At 44.0% G+C, this 15,515-nt stretch overlaps 1 protein-coding gene across 4 annotated transcripts in view; it reads right to left on the bottom strand.

Moving 5' to 3' along the window:
* The window catches only part of pvrl2l (PVR cell adhesion molecule related 2 like), a 332,000-nt gene that overhangs the window by 113,221 nt on the left and 203,264 nt on the right, over positions 1-15,515 (bottom strand). Inside the window, exon 7 of one of the 4 annotated variants that reach the window (XM_015974033.3) lies at positions 7,178-7,964. The exons of the other annotated variants lie outside the window; for them this stretch is intronic. Coding sequence (XP_015829519.1) covers positions 7,333-7,964 — 632 coding nt within the window. The 3' untranslated portion in view covers positions 7,178-7,332. Of the gene's footprint in view, positions 1-7,177; positions 7,965-15,515 lie in introns of those variants that run through there. 4 annotated transcript variants of the gene reach the window in all.

The raw sequence follows: 15,515 nt of genomic DNA, 5'->3' as shown, positions 1-15,515 counted from the left end.
ACCACCACTGCAGAAGTCGGGAGGAAACTTCCTCCACGTCTGCTGGGGTCTCCGCCGGCCTTGTTGCAGCTCGGCCTTAACTGGATTAATGACTAAAGCCGAGCTCAACAGCTAACGGTCCTTTGCTTCCATCTGGGTTCCCCCTCAGACTGAAGCAGAGCCGAGGCTGAACACTTTCATGCTTCTGCTGAATTAAACATGCGTGGAACAGCTTGTTCTAGGGCTGAAGCGAAGAGAGAGGGAATATTAAAATGGAGAACATAAACCATTGTGCTCCTTCACAGGCGTCTCCGGAGTGCTGCTGAACATTCTTTACAATTAAACAGATCTGCCGCCGATCGGCCAAGCGCCGCAGAGCCAACAGGACGGCCCTTTTTCCACTAATTGGCCCGGTTGAAAAGGACTGTCAGTTGTTGTTGGGAGGAAGCAGCCAATCGTCAGACGGAGGGTTGGAATACCACTCCGGAATACTCCGCCGAGACCTGCCGTCTACCTCCAGCTTTCATTGTTGGAGCTGTAAATCCCGGCGTGCCAATCTCTCCTTCCTTTCACGCCCGCCGTCATCTTTATGCAGCAGCCAACCGATCGGGCTGAACAAGAAACAAATGTGGCCATCTCTAGCTCCTGCCTCCGTGGCGAATAGCTCAGACTCTCAACACACTCGGTCTCAGGTGGGCTACAGAAAAATAACGTCCTCTCATCTACTCTGCAGGGGCTCAGTTCCATTTGCTGCTCTTTTTCTCACTCCCACTTCCTCTAATCTGAGAAGAGAGAGTCTCTTTTTCTCTCCCGGCCTGTTTGGTATTCCCTGGATGAAGCACTGAACTACCACCCTCATCTTCCATCAACCCCCCCTTCTTTTTCCAGTCTCTTTCCCTCTGACAGAGCCAAGTGACCTGTCACAGAGTTGGGGCGCCAACACTTGCAGCGGCGAGGCGGGACTCAGAGCAGCAACCTCCCACGACACACATGATCTGAGACGAGGGAGAAGCTAAAGATCGGAGTGGGAACGCTGGAGTAATTACAGCTCTATTTTCAGCTCACACACATCACTGCCAGGACATTTCACTCACCCCAACAGGAAACGCCACTGAAGTGTTGGTGTAGGACGATCAAACGTCTAAAATCGGGAGTTTTTCTGTGTGTGCCGCTCGTCCATGTGCAAACATGATTTCTCCGTTTGGGAAAAAGCTATTTTATGATGCGAGTTTGCTACTAAACAAAAACATTGTACAATTAATGACATCACTTTGCACATGCTCAGTACGGCCTGCTAAACGGAGCAAACGACAACGTTCATTTTTTAAGAAGAAATCTGAGACAACGTGGACTTTCTAACCACTTCCTGTCGCACGATTGTTTCAGTCGTTTGGTTCAGTTTGTGACTTTGGTTTGAAGAAAGAAAGCGGGCAAGGAAAAGGCAAAGATTTATTAATATTCGGAGATAATTAATGCATCTTAAAAACATCATAACATAATATAGTTATAAATATATTACGGAGATAAAAAAACCCAATGGCCTGTATTTGATATAGCACCTTCTAGAGTCCTGGAACCCCCCAAGGCGCTTTACAACACAACCAGTCATTCACCCATTCACACACACATTCACACACTGGTGGGGATGAGCTACGATGTAGCCACAGCTGACCTGGGGCGCACTGACGGAGGCGAGGCTGCCGAGCACAGGCGCTACCGGCCCCTCCGACCACCACCAGAAGGCAACGTGGGTTAAGTGTCTTGCCCAAGGACACAACGACAGCGACAGACTGAGTGTGGCTCAAACCTGCAACCTTCTGATTACGGGGCGAGCGCTTAACCCCTGTGCCACCGTCGAAGTGGTTTTCTTACTTTTGTCTAAAGTCTTACAACGTTTCGGAGCAAGGAATGGACCATCCAGCACCACATGTTTGCACTTCCCTGGGCCCTCCACTCATCACGCGCTTGTGCATTTCCCAACAGAACACCACTGCTGTGAGAGGTTCTCCGCTCAGTAACACCAGAGAAGGAGAAACAGCCGGCTGCTACCGCGTCAGCTTTAGCACAAACCACCAGAGTCCCAAAAAGAAAATCACCATCTGAAGTCGCGGACTAGAAAAGTCGTTTGGATGAAGAAAACGGCGTCTGGTGTTTAGCGCTTCCTCGTTTACTCAGGCAATGTGGGTTTCCATATCAGGAGGGCGTGGCCTGTAAAAGCTAGCTTGTTTTGCAGATTCAGTAAAGCAGTGTTAATCTCACGATTTTATCGTTTGAAATCATAAAATTGAAGAAACAAAAGATTATTAAACAACAACAGCCCAAATATCTGGTTTGGTGTCCGTTTGGGAGCATTCTGAGCAATAAACACCATTTAGAGGCACTCGAACCCGTCAGGGTGTTTGATAATCCACTCACACCTGAAATGGAGTCACAACTACATGTATGTTGTGCGAATGCGAGTAAAAGCAAAGGGTTGTGATGTCACAGAGGAGTAGACGGTTTGTTACCTAATGCATCCTCCGGTGGACGCTCTGAACTTAGCGAGGCTGCTGTGACAAAGTACAGTTACGACGTGTTTCTGGAGTCTGTAAAATCAGAAATAGGTCCTGTGGCAGATCTGCTGAAAAAGCTGAAAGGAGCGAATGAGAACAGGTGCGGTGTGCTGATGAATACTCTGAGGAGAAGAGTGGTGAGAGTCTTGTATTTATAGAGCGATAACACAGCGCTCCCTAATTAATTATCAGTTCTTCCACGGAGAGTCGACTGGAAATGGTTCCTTGTACTGAGAGGAGGCTGTGCTGGAACAAAAGTTCTGACTGATGAAGAGGCTTCTCGCTGAAGGTGCATCCATGCTACAAGACTCTGGGACTAATTAGGAGCTAAAGTCGTGATCACAGCCGGCTTTGTAAAAATTACGACGCCTTCAGGAACCCCCGGAGAAAGTTTGCTCCAGATATGGAAACCGAGGGCGAGGGAATGAAACGGGGTGCATCCAAAAAGCTCAGGATGGAGATCACCGGAGGCTCCAGCAAACATGACGTTCATTCAAACGCGTCGAGATTATTGTAAACAAAAGCCAACTGTAAATGTAGGATTACGGAAGCATGTTGCTGTCAAAGCAAATAAACACATAAAGGAGCGTGATCTCGTTATGAGAACATCTATAATCGCTTATTTATTTCTCTTCTCTGGCAGCAATACGCTTCCACAGGACATTAACTCCATTCATATGAAAAGACAAAGAATTATTATTATTGTTTTAAATTTAAACCTTGGAGCATGCACACACCCCGCGGAGCACTACATCCATCATACGTGTAGCACGAGCAGGTATCTGAAGCTAAAAAAAACTGAGGCTTCATGACACGTCTCCACTGAAATGTTTTATAAAAAAGCAGATACAGCCGTCTCGTTTAAGGAACAACACAGAGCACAATGTCAACAACAACAACCAACAGCAAGAGGCCGGCTGGGCCCGGGGGTGAAGAGCTGATGGCAACGTTTCTTCATACAAGAGTCAAATCAACGACCTCATTCTCCACGGGCCGCGTTGAGCAATCACACCTGAATTATCATGACTAAATCTCACAGCACAAGAAAACAAAATGGCCGCTGATGATGAGAGATTAGAACATTCTTAAAAAATTCCCTTTTATTCATTTTATCTCAACGCTGATAAATCAGAACGATGTTTCATTTCTGTTTTTTAGGGATGTCCCGATACAACTTTTTCACTTCCGATACGATACCAATATTGCAGCCTTCGGTACTGACCGATACCGATATTGATCCGATCCGATATCAGCACAAATCATACAGACTTTTACCTGTTTTGTAGTGTGGAATGTATGAAAGGCTCGATCAAGTGATGTTACTGAATCAGAAGAAGAGCCAGTAATAGTACGTGTGAAAAAAGTTGGTAACAAAAATGTGAACCTTGACAGACTGCTTCCGTCGGAGAGTTTTGGTGCAGTTCGATAAAATCTGATACAGCTTTTGGGCCGATATCGAATTACTTCCGAAATCGATATCGGAATGGTACATCCCTACTGTCTTTATTCCAGAGACATTGAACAGTTAAACATTCGTACACGAGTCCGAGCTTTAGAAGCAAACCCGATGTTACGGCTGATCTGCTCTAGGGTTTTAAATCTTAAAACGACCAGCAGACATCATCCTTATTACAACAAACTCTCCAGTTTTCATCTATTTCTCATAAAACATGTAGAAGTTTAATGGACCACATAAAGTCCGGTAAAAGCGACTTCTAATACAGAACGTAACCCCTGAGATCCCACGTTAAAACGGCCGTGTGGACGGGAGGTGCAAGGCCTGAAAGATTTTACCCATTTATTGGTGATTCTCGTGGTTTTATTCAATAAGCGGCGATCCGAACTCTGCAGAGCCTAAAGGCATGTTGGACAGTTGACCTAACCTCCAAATCAGGTACGTTCAGGCACAGAAAGATGTATATAAACCAGAATACATCTGGTCTAACGGATCTTCTTCACTGTGGACATACAGACATCACCAGATTGGTGCAACATGTGCACAGCTGAGCTTGTTTGGGTTATTAAAGCACGCTTTCATTAAAAAAAATATCAAGCAGTTATTTAGCCTGTTCACTTGTTTCCTGGAGAAATGGCTTATTTACTATTTCAAAACGTAACTTTAGATCTCAGCCTCTTTAATCCGTACTTATCTGTGTAGTAATGAACATATTTCTTTAAAGTATGTATTTATTACAGCTTCACCTTTGGCCAAGTCCTTTACTTTCTTTTTTATTTCATCTACATACGTCTCCAAAGAGATTTATCTGCTTTGCTCTCTGGGTCCACCAATGCCACCTCAAAGCTCCTCGGAAATAAAAGGACGTGACTCAACAGTTAATTAAATTCCCTTTCAGACGATTCTTTGGGTGGAAATAAAAAGAAATGAATGTTTAAATCAAACAAGGGAAAGAAAGAGCTCAATCTGAAGCCTTACTGGAACACGAACGCACACCGACCAGATCAGGTTCCCTCATTTATTTATTGACTGAATTTAGACTTTGGCTGGGTAGGTCTTCCATACTGAAACGTCCAGAGATCAGTTGTTACTGGAAACCTCAGAACTGACACGTATGCATCTAAAGGCTTTACTGTCGAGCTGCAGCCATGGCCTCGCATGTGTATGACTGCAGTTTTGAACATGTTACCAATGTTCTCTCAAAATCGCTGAAAAGGTCTCGAATGCGTCGGGGACAAACTCTCTACTTAAATTTTCTAAGTTGGTAAAATCTCAACTTAAATTTTCTAAGTTAGTAAATTCTCAACTTAAATTTTCCAAGGTAGTAAATTCTCAACTTAAATTTTCTAAGTTAGTAAATTCTCAACTTAAATTTTCTAAGTTAGTAAATTCTCAACTTAAATTTCTAAAGTAGTAAGCGTGAGAAAAGTGAAGAAAAAACATTAGCAGAGGTTTTTAAAGGACTTGCAAATAAACACTGCTAAATTTGAGCTTACTGTAGATATTCTGAGCTGAAAAGTTTGCACAACTGCACAATTTACTGCAACACAGTCGTAGGCCGCACTAAAACCAGCATAATAGTAAACATCTGAGTGTTGCACAGACTAATGCGGTGTCTTTAAATGAGAATTTGCATATCGTTCCTCAGATTTGGGTTTAATTACCAACAGTTACAGCCTGGTCAGATAAGACTTTGTGACTAATTCTGTACATCTTTCTCAGAAGACTTATCTGTCCAGAAAATAATTAGAGATCTTTGTCAGCATCGATCAGGAGTTTTGGGAGCTCGTCTAACTCTTAAAACCCAAGGAGGCGCAGAAAGGAGAAAGCAGTTAACCAATGATGATGATGGTGTCATCCTCACTGGTGATGCTGTGGCGAGTTTTGGTTATTTGCAGGTTCTACTTCTGACTGGGATCCAGCTGTAAAGGCGTTTGGTGCAACATAGGTGAATATTTTCTATCCGCTGGAAACACGGCCATGGTGGATTTGCATTTCCATAATCATCTCCAGAAATGAATGCGTCCAATCGGAACGCGGTAAACGGAAAACGGCCTTAAAACATTCAAGAGGACATAATAAAGTAACTCATAAAGCAGAACAGCCTCGGACAGAGCTGGTGGGCGTTTCACCTCATTAACTGGAACTCAGATATGGGACCATAAATAACAGCAGTACCGCTTGTCCTGCGCACACTGGCACTTGAATTAACCACCTATAATATAAACAAGTATGTGGAACATGAAATAAAGGATATTGATGGAAAAGAAAGTGCAGAGGAAGTAAGAAAAGATAGAGAAGTTGAGTTGGAAACAAAGAAAAAAGGCGTCTTTTATTCATTAAATGAGTCATTACAGACTCGACATGAAACTTTGTGAAACCCCCGAGGTTCCTGGCGCATCTTTTCCTCAGCAAGATCAACACCATTACACAAGAGTAACAACAACAACAACAACAACATCTACAACAACAATAAGAACGCCTGTGCTATGGTGAGACGCCGCCCGGCGTACGGATGTTGCACATCATTAACACCACAGCCAGCCACACATTAGCACACACCATCAGCTGTCTCGTCGCCGGCTTTCTGGCGTCCTCTTGCTTCAGCGGTTCCCATCGGGACACCAGGTGGTGTCAAGGGGTGCAGCGGGCGCCACTGCAAACCCTCCAATAAAAATTCATTTCCCCAGGATCCACAGAAAGTCTCAGGCTGTTGCCATGACAACGAGTTTGGCCTTTTCAAGTTTTAAATTCGGGCAATCTCCTGGGTTTGTAGGGAAAGCTGCCATCTGCAGCACAACAGCAACATCCAGATGTTTTCATACAGAAGCAGCCGTTCTGACAAGAGTTAAACGTTGATGATTCTGAACATGGATGGCATCTGAAGGTGTGTTTTCTGGTGAATTACGGTATAAAGTACAAACACTTTAGTCACATATTCACTTTGCAAAGCTGAAGCAACACGAACGTAGCAATAAGCCTTTTTGCTAAGGTTTCCGTTTGCTGTCGGCAGGATTTTTTCTCCTTTTTGATAAATTTAACACAAAAAAGATGTCTGTCACAGCCACAGTGCACAAATGCTACCACAACTTCAGTTTCATCAGCGTCACAACAACTTCTTACTGTTCTCGGCATCGTCTATGTGTTACAATACAGTCATCGTGAAGCGTGGAGGAAATCGCTGACGGCGACTCTTAAACTGTGTTGGACTTTGAGCAGGTAGGTGTTGCTAATGGAGGTGACTTCCATATTAGAGTTGGGTGGGGTGGTCTTAAACTCCCCACTTCCTCCACCTCGTCTCCTTTTCTTTTCCAGCCTGCTCCTTTCTGTGCTTCTCCATCACCCTCAGACATAAATGGCAGTTCGGGAAATGACAGAGCCGTCCCTCTGGGACTCCATGTCGTTGTCGAGGTACACGTCCATTTCTGCTTCGACGCCGTGGCTTCGGTGAGCGTGATATGCCGGAGGCAACATGTTCCCACCTCCCCTGACATTCCCAAATCGATCATATCGCTCCTCTTCCTCCTCCATGCTGTCATCGAGCTCAAACTTCCGCCTCTCAGCTTCATCCATCTCTCCACAGAGGAGGATGTCGTGGGCCGTAGGTGGGTTCCCGGTTGAGGGGTGTTGAAGGGGGTGGTGATGGAAGTTGTTGGGTTTTTCTGTCAGAGTCCCGGTGGCGTCGCAGCCCTCCCTATACGTGTAGATGGGCCCGTTGTTGTTGGCGCTGGTTCCATTTTTGCCACCATTACCAGAGCTGCCAAAAAGCAGGCGGGCTTTGTTGCCATAATCTCCTCCGTTGCTGCCACCGCTTCCAGTTGCAAAGGAGTCCCCGCTGCTGGGGAAGCCACGCCTCTGCTGTCGGCGGCTCCGGGTCAGGAGAACTCCAACAAGAGTTACCACCAAGAGCAGGGCCAGCAGGGATCCAATGACCGCCCCTGCCACTAAGCCAGCGCTGGACGGGTCCTCCAAGGCCTCTGCAGAGGGGATGGAGGGGTTGAAATGAGGGAGTAAGTGGAGGAAAAGAAAAAGGAAGGAATTGTTTTTGGAAGAGGAACTCAACTCTTCTTGTACACTTGTGGCCAACAGCTTTGAGAATGACAACTACTGGTTTTCACAAAGTTAGCTGGTTCAGAGTTGTGTAGATATTTTTGTTAGATGTTTCAGTGGTTACTAAAATAAAATGACAGCAGTTCATGTTTAAAAGGCTTTTATGGAAAATTCCATCATGTCTCTACAAAGTGCTCAGTCGTTCACCCTGGTTTACCTTTAATCAACTTCCAGCAAAAACACCCAATAATGCCTTTTTACGTCATCCCTAAACCTAACGCTTTCCTTAGTTCCCGTACAGACTCTGTAAGAGCCACTAAGGATAAGTAGAAACATTGAGTCGTCACCAAACCTAGTTGGATGGTTGGAGGAGTTCCTCTGGGAGGATGTTTTGGTACCATTCTTTATTCATGGCTAAAGTTCGAGTCCCCTCCCTTAGCCGAGAAGCAGCCCCCCCTCCCCAAATGAATGGACTAATGGGAGTGCTCGGCTTTTTATTCTTTCCTTTGGCCGATTGGAAAGGGGTTTCAAGAAAATGACTTCCTGCCGGGTGTCAACAGGCCTATCACTGATCTTTTCATTGAAGAGAAGTGGCTTCATTGCTGCCATTCCTGACGCCAGACCTCCAAAAGCCTTCGGCCCCTCACAACCGCCCACTGGCATTATGAAGAAAGCCCCTGATACCATGACTGAAGAACCCGAGGAGCCTGATGTGTGCTGGACTTTTAGGTTTTCTGAAATACCTTTGTACAAAAATGGTATTAACTTTTTTTTATTGAGGACTACGAATGTTTTAAAGGTTGAGGGAGTCAGCAAAAGCACAGGTGTGTTAACGAGGGTCACAGTGCAGCCCTCGTTAACATGTCTGCAGCAGTTCGTCTGACCCATTTACACTGTGGAGACTACTCAAACCGCCACTGTAAAGACTGAGACAGCAACTTTTGTGATAACCAGTGTCATTCTCCACACGGCTGGCCGAGGGTGTGTTGTACAATGTGCCGCGGACATGTTACAATCCTCTTACGGGTGTGTGTTAGTGTTCTCCTCCGTGTAATCCCTCGGAGAGGGTGTCGTCGGTCGCTGCTGGGATCAGGCTGAATGGGACTCCCCCAGCGGCTGGCTGTGTTGCAGCTGCTGCCAGTTTACTTAGTGTTGCACTTCCCCTCCCGTGGCAGGTGGGGGTGGGGGGGTTAAGCCTTTGTGAGTTTGTGTTGGTGTGAGCCAAGTTTGCCTCTGCTCATGTTTCAGCTGAACCAAAAATCAAGTCTGGCTTACAACATCAGCAAGTTCGCTTTGGGCCATTTGTTTTCCGTCTTTGGCACCAGTAAAAGGTTTGGACACAGACACAGAGAAGCAGAACAGACGGGTGAAAGTGTTAATTGAGGAGGGTGAAATGAGCACAATTGTGCCTGGAAAGCATCACGATGTATTACCTCCCCAGCCCTTCTCGGTTGACTTGGCTTCCCTCCCAATCCGAACTCGTTATCTGGTCTTCTGCCTTTGCGGCGTCCTCATCTGCCTCTATTATCTGTAGCTAGCTAAACCATCGAGCAGAACCATCACCTGCAGCTAACTTGGGACCGAGTCCAGCTCACTGCACACAAAGGTACACGGGTCACTCTAAACAGGGAGGCTCGGACTGGGACACGTTTAAAAGGAATCGCTGCAGGAACACCAGGAAAAATGGGTCCGATCAGATAGTGCAGGAGAGGATTCACGCTGGGCCGAAAAGGCGAGAAAAGAGTCTCAAACCAAGCGAGAGAAAACGTTGAGTCTTAAGTGCAGCGCTCCACCAGGCTTCTGATTTTCTTTTTGTAATTCTAGGATGTGAATTACGCTCCGGCTTTCCTTTGGGGTGCTGTCTGATAATTGGAGAGCAGAGCAGCAGCGGGTCTGGGCCCCTTCCTGTTTTATTCAAATAACACCGTGTTTCTGCCAGCTCTCCTGGCAAACACAGCAGTGAACGCCAATCAAACAATCTAAGGTTGACTGCAGCGAGCATTGTGTGGGTTTATGAGGCGGGGCGGCACTATTGTGAGCTGATATTGTTTTCATTGAGTGATACCACGTTGGACCAGGGATAATGATCTCTATGGAGCAGGGAAAGTGCGAGTTACGCTAACACAACCAGTGGGGGATATCATCATGACAAAGCCCGGATGAAGAGTCTGATTCAGACAAACTGTTCATTCCGAGGAGGGAAAAGGGAGCTGAGGAAGTGGAAGTAGGTGTTTGGATTTTGTCCAGCCTCGTACTGGGGTGCAGAGGAGTTATCCCAGGGTACCACAGATGAGGCGGACCCACAGGAACGAATATGATGCCCAAATTAAGGGACAACGTCGGGTTAATATCCAGTTGAAGTGACAGACGGCATTAAGGATGATGAATCCAACTTTCTGTGTCCCAGTTTTCCCTCTTTTAAAACTTAGGGATTGGCATGGAAACACAACAAGTGGGCCAACGTGTTATTTATATTTATTGTGCCATTTATATTTTAGACATTAGTGCATTCAACAAGAGCCTAAAGGAGACAGCTGAATAACTGCATTTGGTGGCCATCATCCTTCTGTTAACCAGCTGCTTAGAGGTCTATGATGCTGTAGAGGCTAGACAGATGAGCTGCTAGAGCTGCTGGATTTCACTCAAGCAGGAAACGCACCAGCTTCTGTGTTACGCCTCTAACTTAAAGCTTGTTCGTGTTTCAACAGAAGCAACGTTTTGAGAGGGAACTGAGTTATCTCCATTTATTCTGGACTTCACCAACATCTATATGTCCTTTAAGATACTTTTAGCTATTTTCTTGTACTACAGAAACAATATGGAGTTTAGCAGTGGCTCCTGACCTTTTGTCCTCCAGGACTTCTTCCTTGTGTCTAACAGAAGCCAAGGCGCCCTAGCCCCAGCTCCTACCAAGATACACACATTTAAAGTGGTTAAATACAAACTTTATACAGACTATGAGCTGTAAACAGAGCAGCACGGCAGAGAGGAAGCGTTCGGAATTTTGGGTCCACTTCACTAAACGGGATGGGTCACTGGGTGGTGATGAAACCAGCAACAACGATCTAAGTGAGGCATCATCATCTTATTCTGCTCCAGTAGGTGTTTAAGATAACGTTAGCTTGATATGTTAGCTTCCGTTCAGCTTATGGTGCGTTCACTTCCTCCCCGCAACGCCGAAATTACGACTAGCAGAAAGCGAACACGCTCTAAAGTTTGGCTTTACTTTATTAAACGCGATGGGCTGTTGGGTGATGATGAAACCAGCGACATCGATCTGGGTATGAGACATCTTAATCTGCGCCCGCAGCTAAATAAACTGTTTAAGATAACGTTAGCTGGATATGTTTGTGTTTACATAGATAATGGTGCGTTGACTTTCTCCTTGGAAATTCCAGCTTCCAAGTAGGAAAAATCAACAGTTTGAAAATGAAGATACACAGTAAATGTAGTTCACAGCAAAGATGTTAGCTTCAGTTTATAAAACTACAAGGACCATCATCACACAGTTTATAAACTACAAGGAGCCACCATCACACAGTTCATAGACTACAAGGACCACCATCACAATTTATTAACTACAAGGAGCACCATCACACAGTTTATAAAACTACAAGGACCACCATCACACAGTTTATGACACTACAAGGGCCCACCATCACACAGTTTATGAACTATAAGGAGCACCATCACACAGTTTATAAACTACAAGGACCATCATCACACAGTTTATGACACTACAAGGGCCCACCATCACACAGTTTATGAACTACAAGGACCACCATCACACAGTTTATAAAACTACAAGGAGCACCATCACACAGTTTATGAAACTACAAGGACCACCATCACACAGTTTATAAACTACAAGGGCCCACCATCACACAGTTTATGAACTACAAGGACCCACCGTCACACAGTTTATAACCTACTAGGACCACCATCACACAGTTTATAAAATTACAAGGACCACCATCACACAGTTTATAAAACTACAAGGACCCACCGTCACACAGTTTATAAACCTACAAGGACCACATCACACAGTTTATAAACCTACAAGGACCACCATCACACAGTTTATAAAACTACAAGGACCCACCGTCACACAGTTTATAAACCTACAAGGACCACATCACAGAGTTTATAAACCTACAAGGACCACATCACACAGTTTATAAACCTACAAGGACCACATCACACAGTTTATAAACCTACAAGGACCACATCACACAGTTTATAAACCTACAAGGACCACATCACACAGTTTATAAACCTACATAGACCACCATCACACAGTTTATAAACTTACAGGGACCACATCACACAGTTTATAAACCTACAAGGACCACATCACACAGTTTATAAACCTACATAGACCACCATCACACAGTTTATAAACCTACAAGGACCACCATCACACAGTTTATGAAACTACAAGGGCCCACCATCACACATTTTATGAACTACAAGGACCACCATCACACAGTTTATGAAACTACAAGGACCACATCACACAGTTTATAAACTACAAGGGCCCACCATCACACAGTTTATGAACTACAAGGACCCACCGTCACACAGTTTATAAACTACAAGGACCACCATCACACAGTTTATAAAATTAGAAGGACCACCATCACACAGTTTATAAAACTACAAGGACCCACCGTCACACAGTTTATAAACCTACAAGGACCACATCACACAGTTTATAAACCTACAAGGACTACCATCACACAGTTTATAAAACTACAAGGACCCACCGTCACACAGTTTATAAACCTACAAGGACCACATCACACAGTTTATAAACCTACAAGGACCACATCACACAGTTTATAAACCTACAAGGACCACATCACACAGTTTATAAACCTACAAGGACCACCATCACACAGTTTATAAACCTACAAGGACCACATCACACAGTTTATGAAACTACAAGGGCCCACCATCACACAGTTTATGAACTACAAGGACCACATCACACAGTTTATAAAACTACAAGGAGCACCATCACACAGTTTATGAAACTACAAGAACCACCATCACACAGTTTATAAACTACAAGGACTACCATCACACAGTTTATAAACTACAAGGACCACCATCACACAGTTTATAAAATTACAAGGACCACCATCACACAGTTTATAAACTAAAAGGACCACCATCACACAGTTTATAAACTACAAGGACCCACCATCACACAGTTTATAAAACTACAAGGACCAGCATCACACAGTTTATAAAACTACAAGGACCCACCATCACACAGTTTATAAACTACAAGGACCCACCATCACACAGTTTATAAAACTACAAGGACCAGCATCACACAGTTTATAAAACTACAAGGACCCACCATCACACAGTTTATAAAACTACAAGGACCACCATCACACAGTTTATAAAATTACAAGGACCACCATCACACAGTTTATAAACTACAAGGAGCCACCATCACACAGTTCATAAACTACAAGGACCACCATCACAATTTATTAACTACAAGGAGCACCATCACACAGTTTATAAAACTACAAGGAGCACCATCACACAGTTTATAAATCTACAAGGACCAGCATCACACAGTTTATAAAACTACAAGGACCACCATCACACAGTTTATAAAACTACAAGGACCATCATCACACAGTTTATAAACTACAAGGAGCCACCATCACACAGTTCATAAACTACAAGGACCACCATCACAATTTATTAACTACAAGGAGCACCATCACACAGTTTATAAAACTACAAGGAGCACCATCACACAGTTTATAAACTACAAGGACCACCATCACACAGTTTATGAAACTACAAGGGCCCACCATCACACAGTTTATGAACTACAAGGACCACCATCACACAGTTTATAAAACTACAAGGAGCACATCACACAGTTTATGAAACTACAAGGACCACCATCACACAGTTTATAAACTACAAGGGCCCACCATCACACAGTTTATGAACTACAAGGACCCACCGTCACACAGTTTATAACCTACAAGGACCACCATCACACAGTTTATAAAATTACAAGGACCACCATCACACAGTTTATAAAACTACAAGGACCCACCGTCACACAGTTTATAAACCTACAAGGACCACATCACACAGTTTATAAACCTACAAGGACCAGATCACACAGTTTATAACCTACAAGGACCACCATCACACAGTTTATAAAATTACAAGGACCACCATCACACAGTTTATAAAACTACAAGGACCCACCGTCACACAGTTTATAAACCTACAAGGACCACATCACACAGTTTATAAACCTACAAGGACCACCATCACACAGTTTATAAACCTACAAGGACCACCATCACACAGTTTATAAAACTACAAGGACCCACCGTCACACAGTTTATAAACCGACAAGGACCACATCACACAGTTTATAAACCTACAAGGACCACATCACACAGTTTATAAACTACAAGGACCACCATCACACAGTTTATGAAACTACAAGGGCCCACCATCACACAGTTTATGAACTACAAGGACCACCATCACACAGTTTATAAAACTACAAGGAGCACCATCACACAGTTTATGAAACTACAAGGACCACCATCACACAGTTTATAAACTACAAGGGCCCACCATCACACAGTTTATGAACTACAAGGACCCACCGTCACACATTTTATAAACTACAAGGACCACCATCACACAGTTTATAAACTACAAGGACCACCATCACACAGTTTATAAAATTACAAGGACCACCATCACACAGTTTATAAAACTACAAGGACCCACGTCACACAGTTTATAAACTACAAGGACCACATCACACAGTTTATAAACCTACAAGGACCACATCACACAGTTTATAAACTAAAAGGACCACCATCACACAGTTTATAAACTACAAGGACCACCATCACACAGTTTATAAAACTACAAGGACCCACCGTCACACAGTTTATAAACTACAAGGACCACATCACACAGTTTATAACCCTACAAGGACCACCATCACACAGTTTATAAACTAAAAGGACCACCATCACACAGTTTATAAACTACAAGGACCCACCATCACACAGTTTATAAAACTACAAGGACCACCATCACACAGTTTATAAACTAAAAGGACCACCATCACACAGTTTATAAACTACAAGGACCACCATCACACAGTTTATAAAACTACAAGGACCAGCATCACACAGTTTATAAAACTACAAGGACCACCATCACACAGTTTATAAACTAAAAGGACCACCATCACAGTTTATAAAACTACAAGGACCAGCATCACACAGTTTATAAAACTACAAGGACCCACCGTCACACAGTTTATAAAACTACAAGGACCACCATCACACAGTTCATAAAATTACAAGGACCACCATCACAGTTTGTCCAGAGGAGAAAGAAGGGGAACAGGAGTCCATGGAGCTGGTTTAGTTTGTGAAACACCTCTATACTGAAATACAAAC

Source organism: Nothobranchius furzeri, chromosome 19, assembly GCF_043380555.1.
Source record: "Nothobranchius furzeri strain GRZ-AD chromosome 19, NfurGRZ-RIMD1, whole genome shotgun sequence".
NCBI lineage: Eukaryota > Metazoa > Chordata > Actinopteri > Cyprinodontiformes > Nothobranchiidae > Nothobranchius > Nothobranchius furzeri.
The sequence above is the reverse complement of the archived record's forward strand: the minus strand, read 5'-3'. Positions and strand labels throughout refer to the sequence as shown.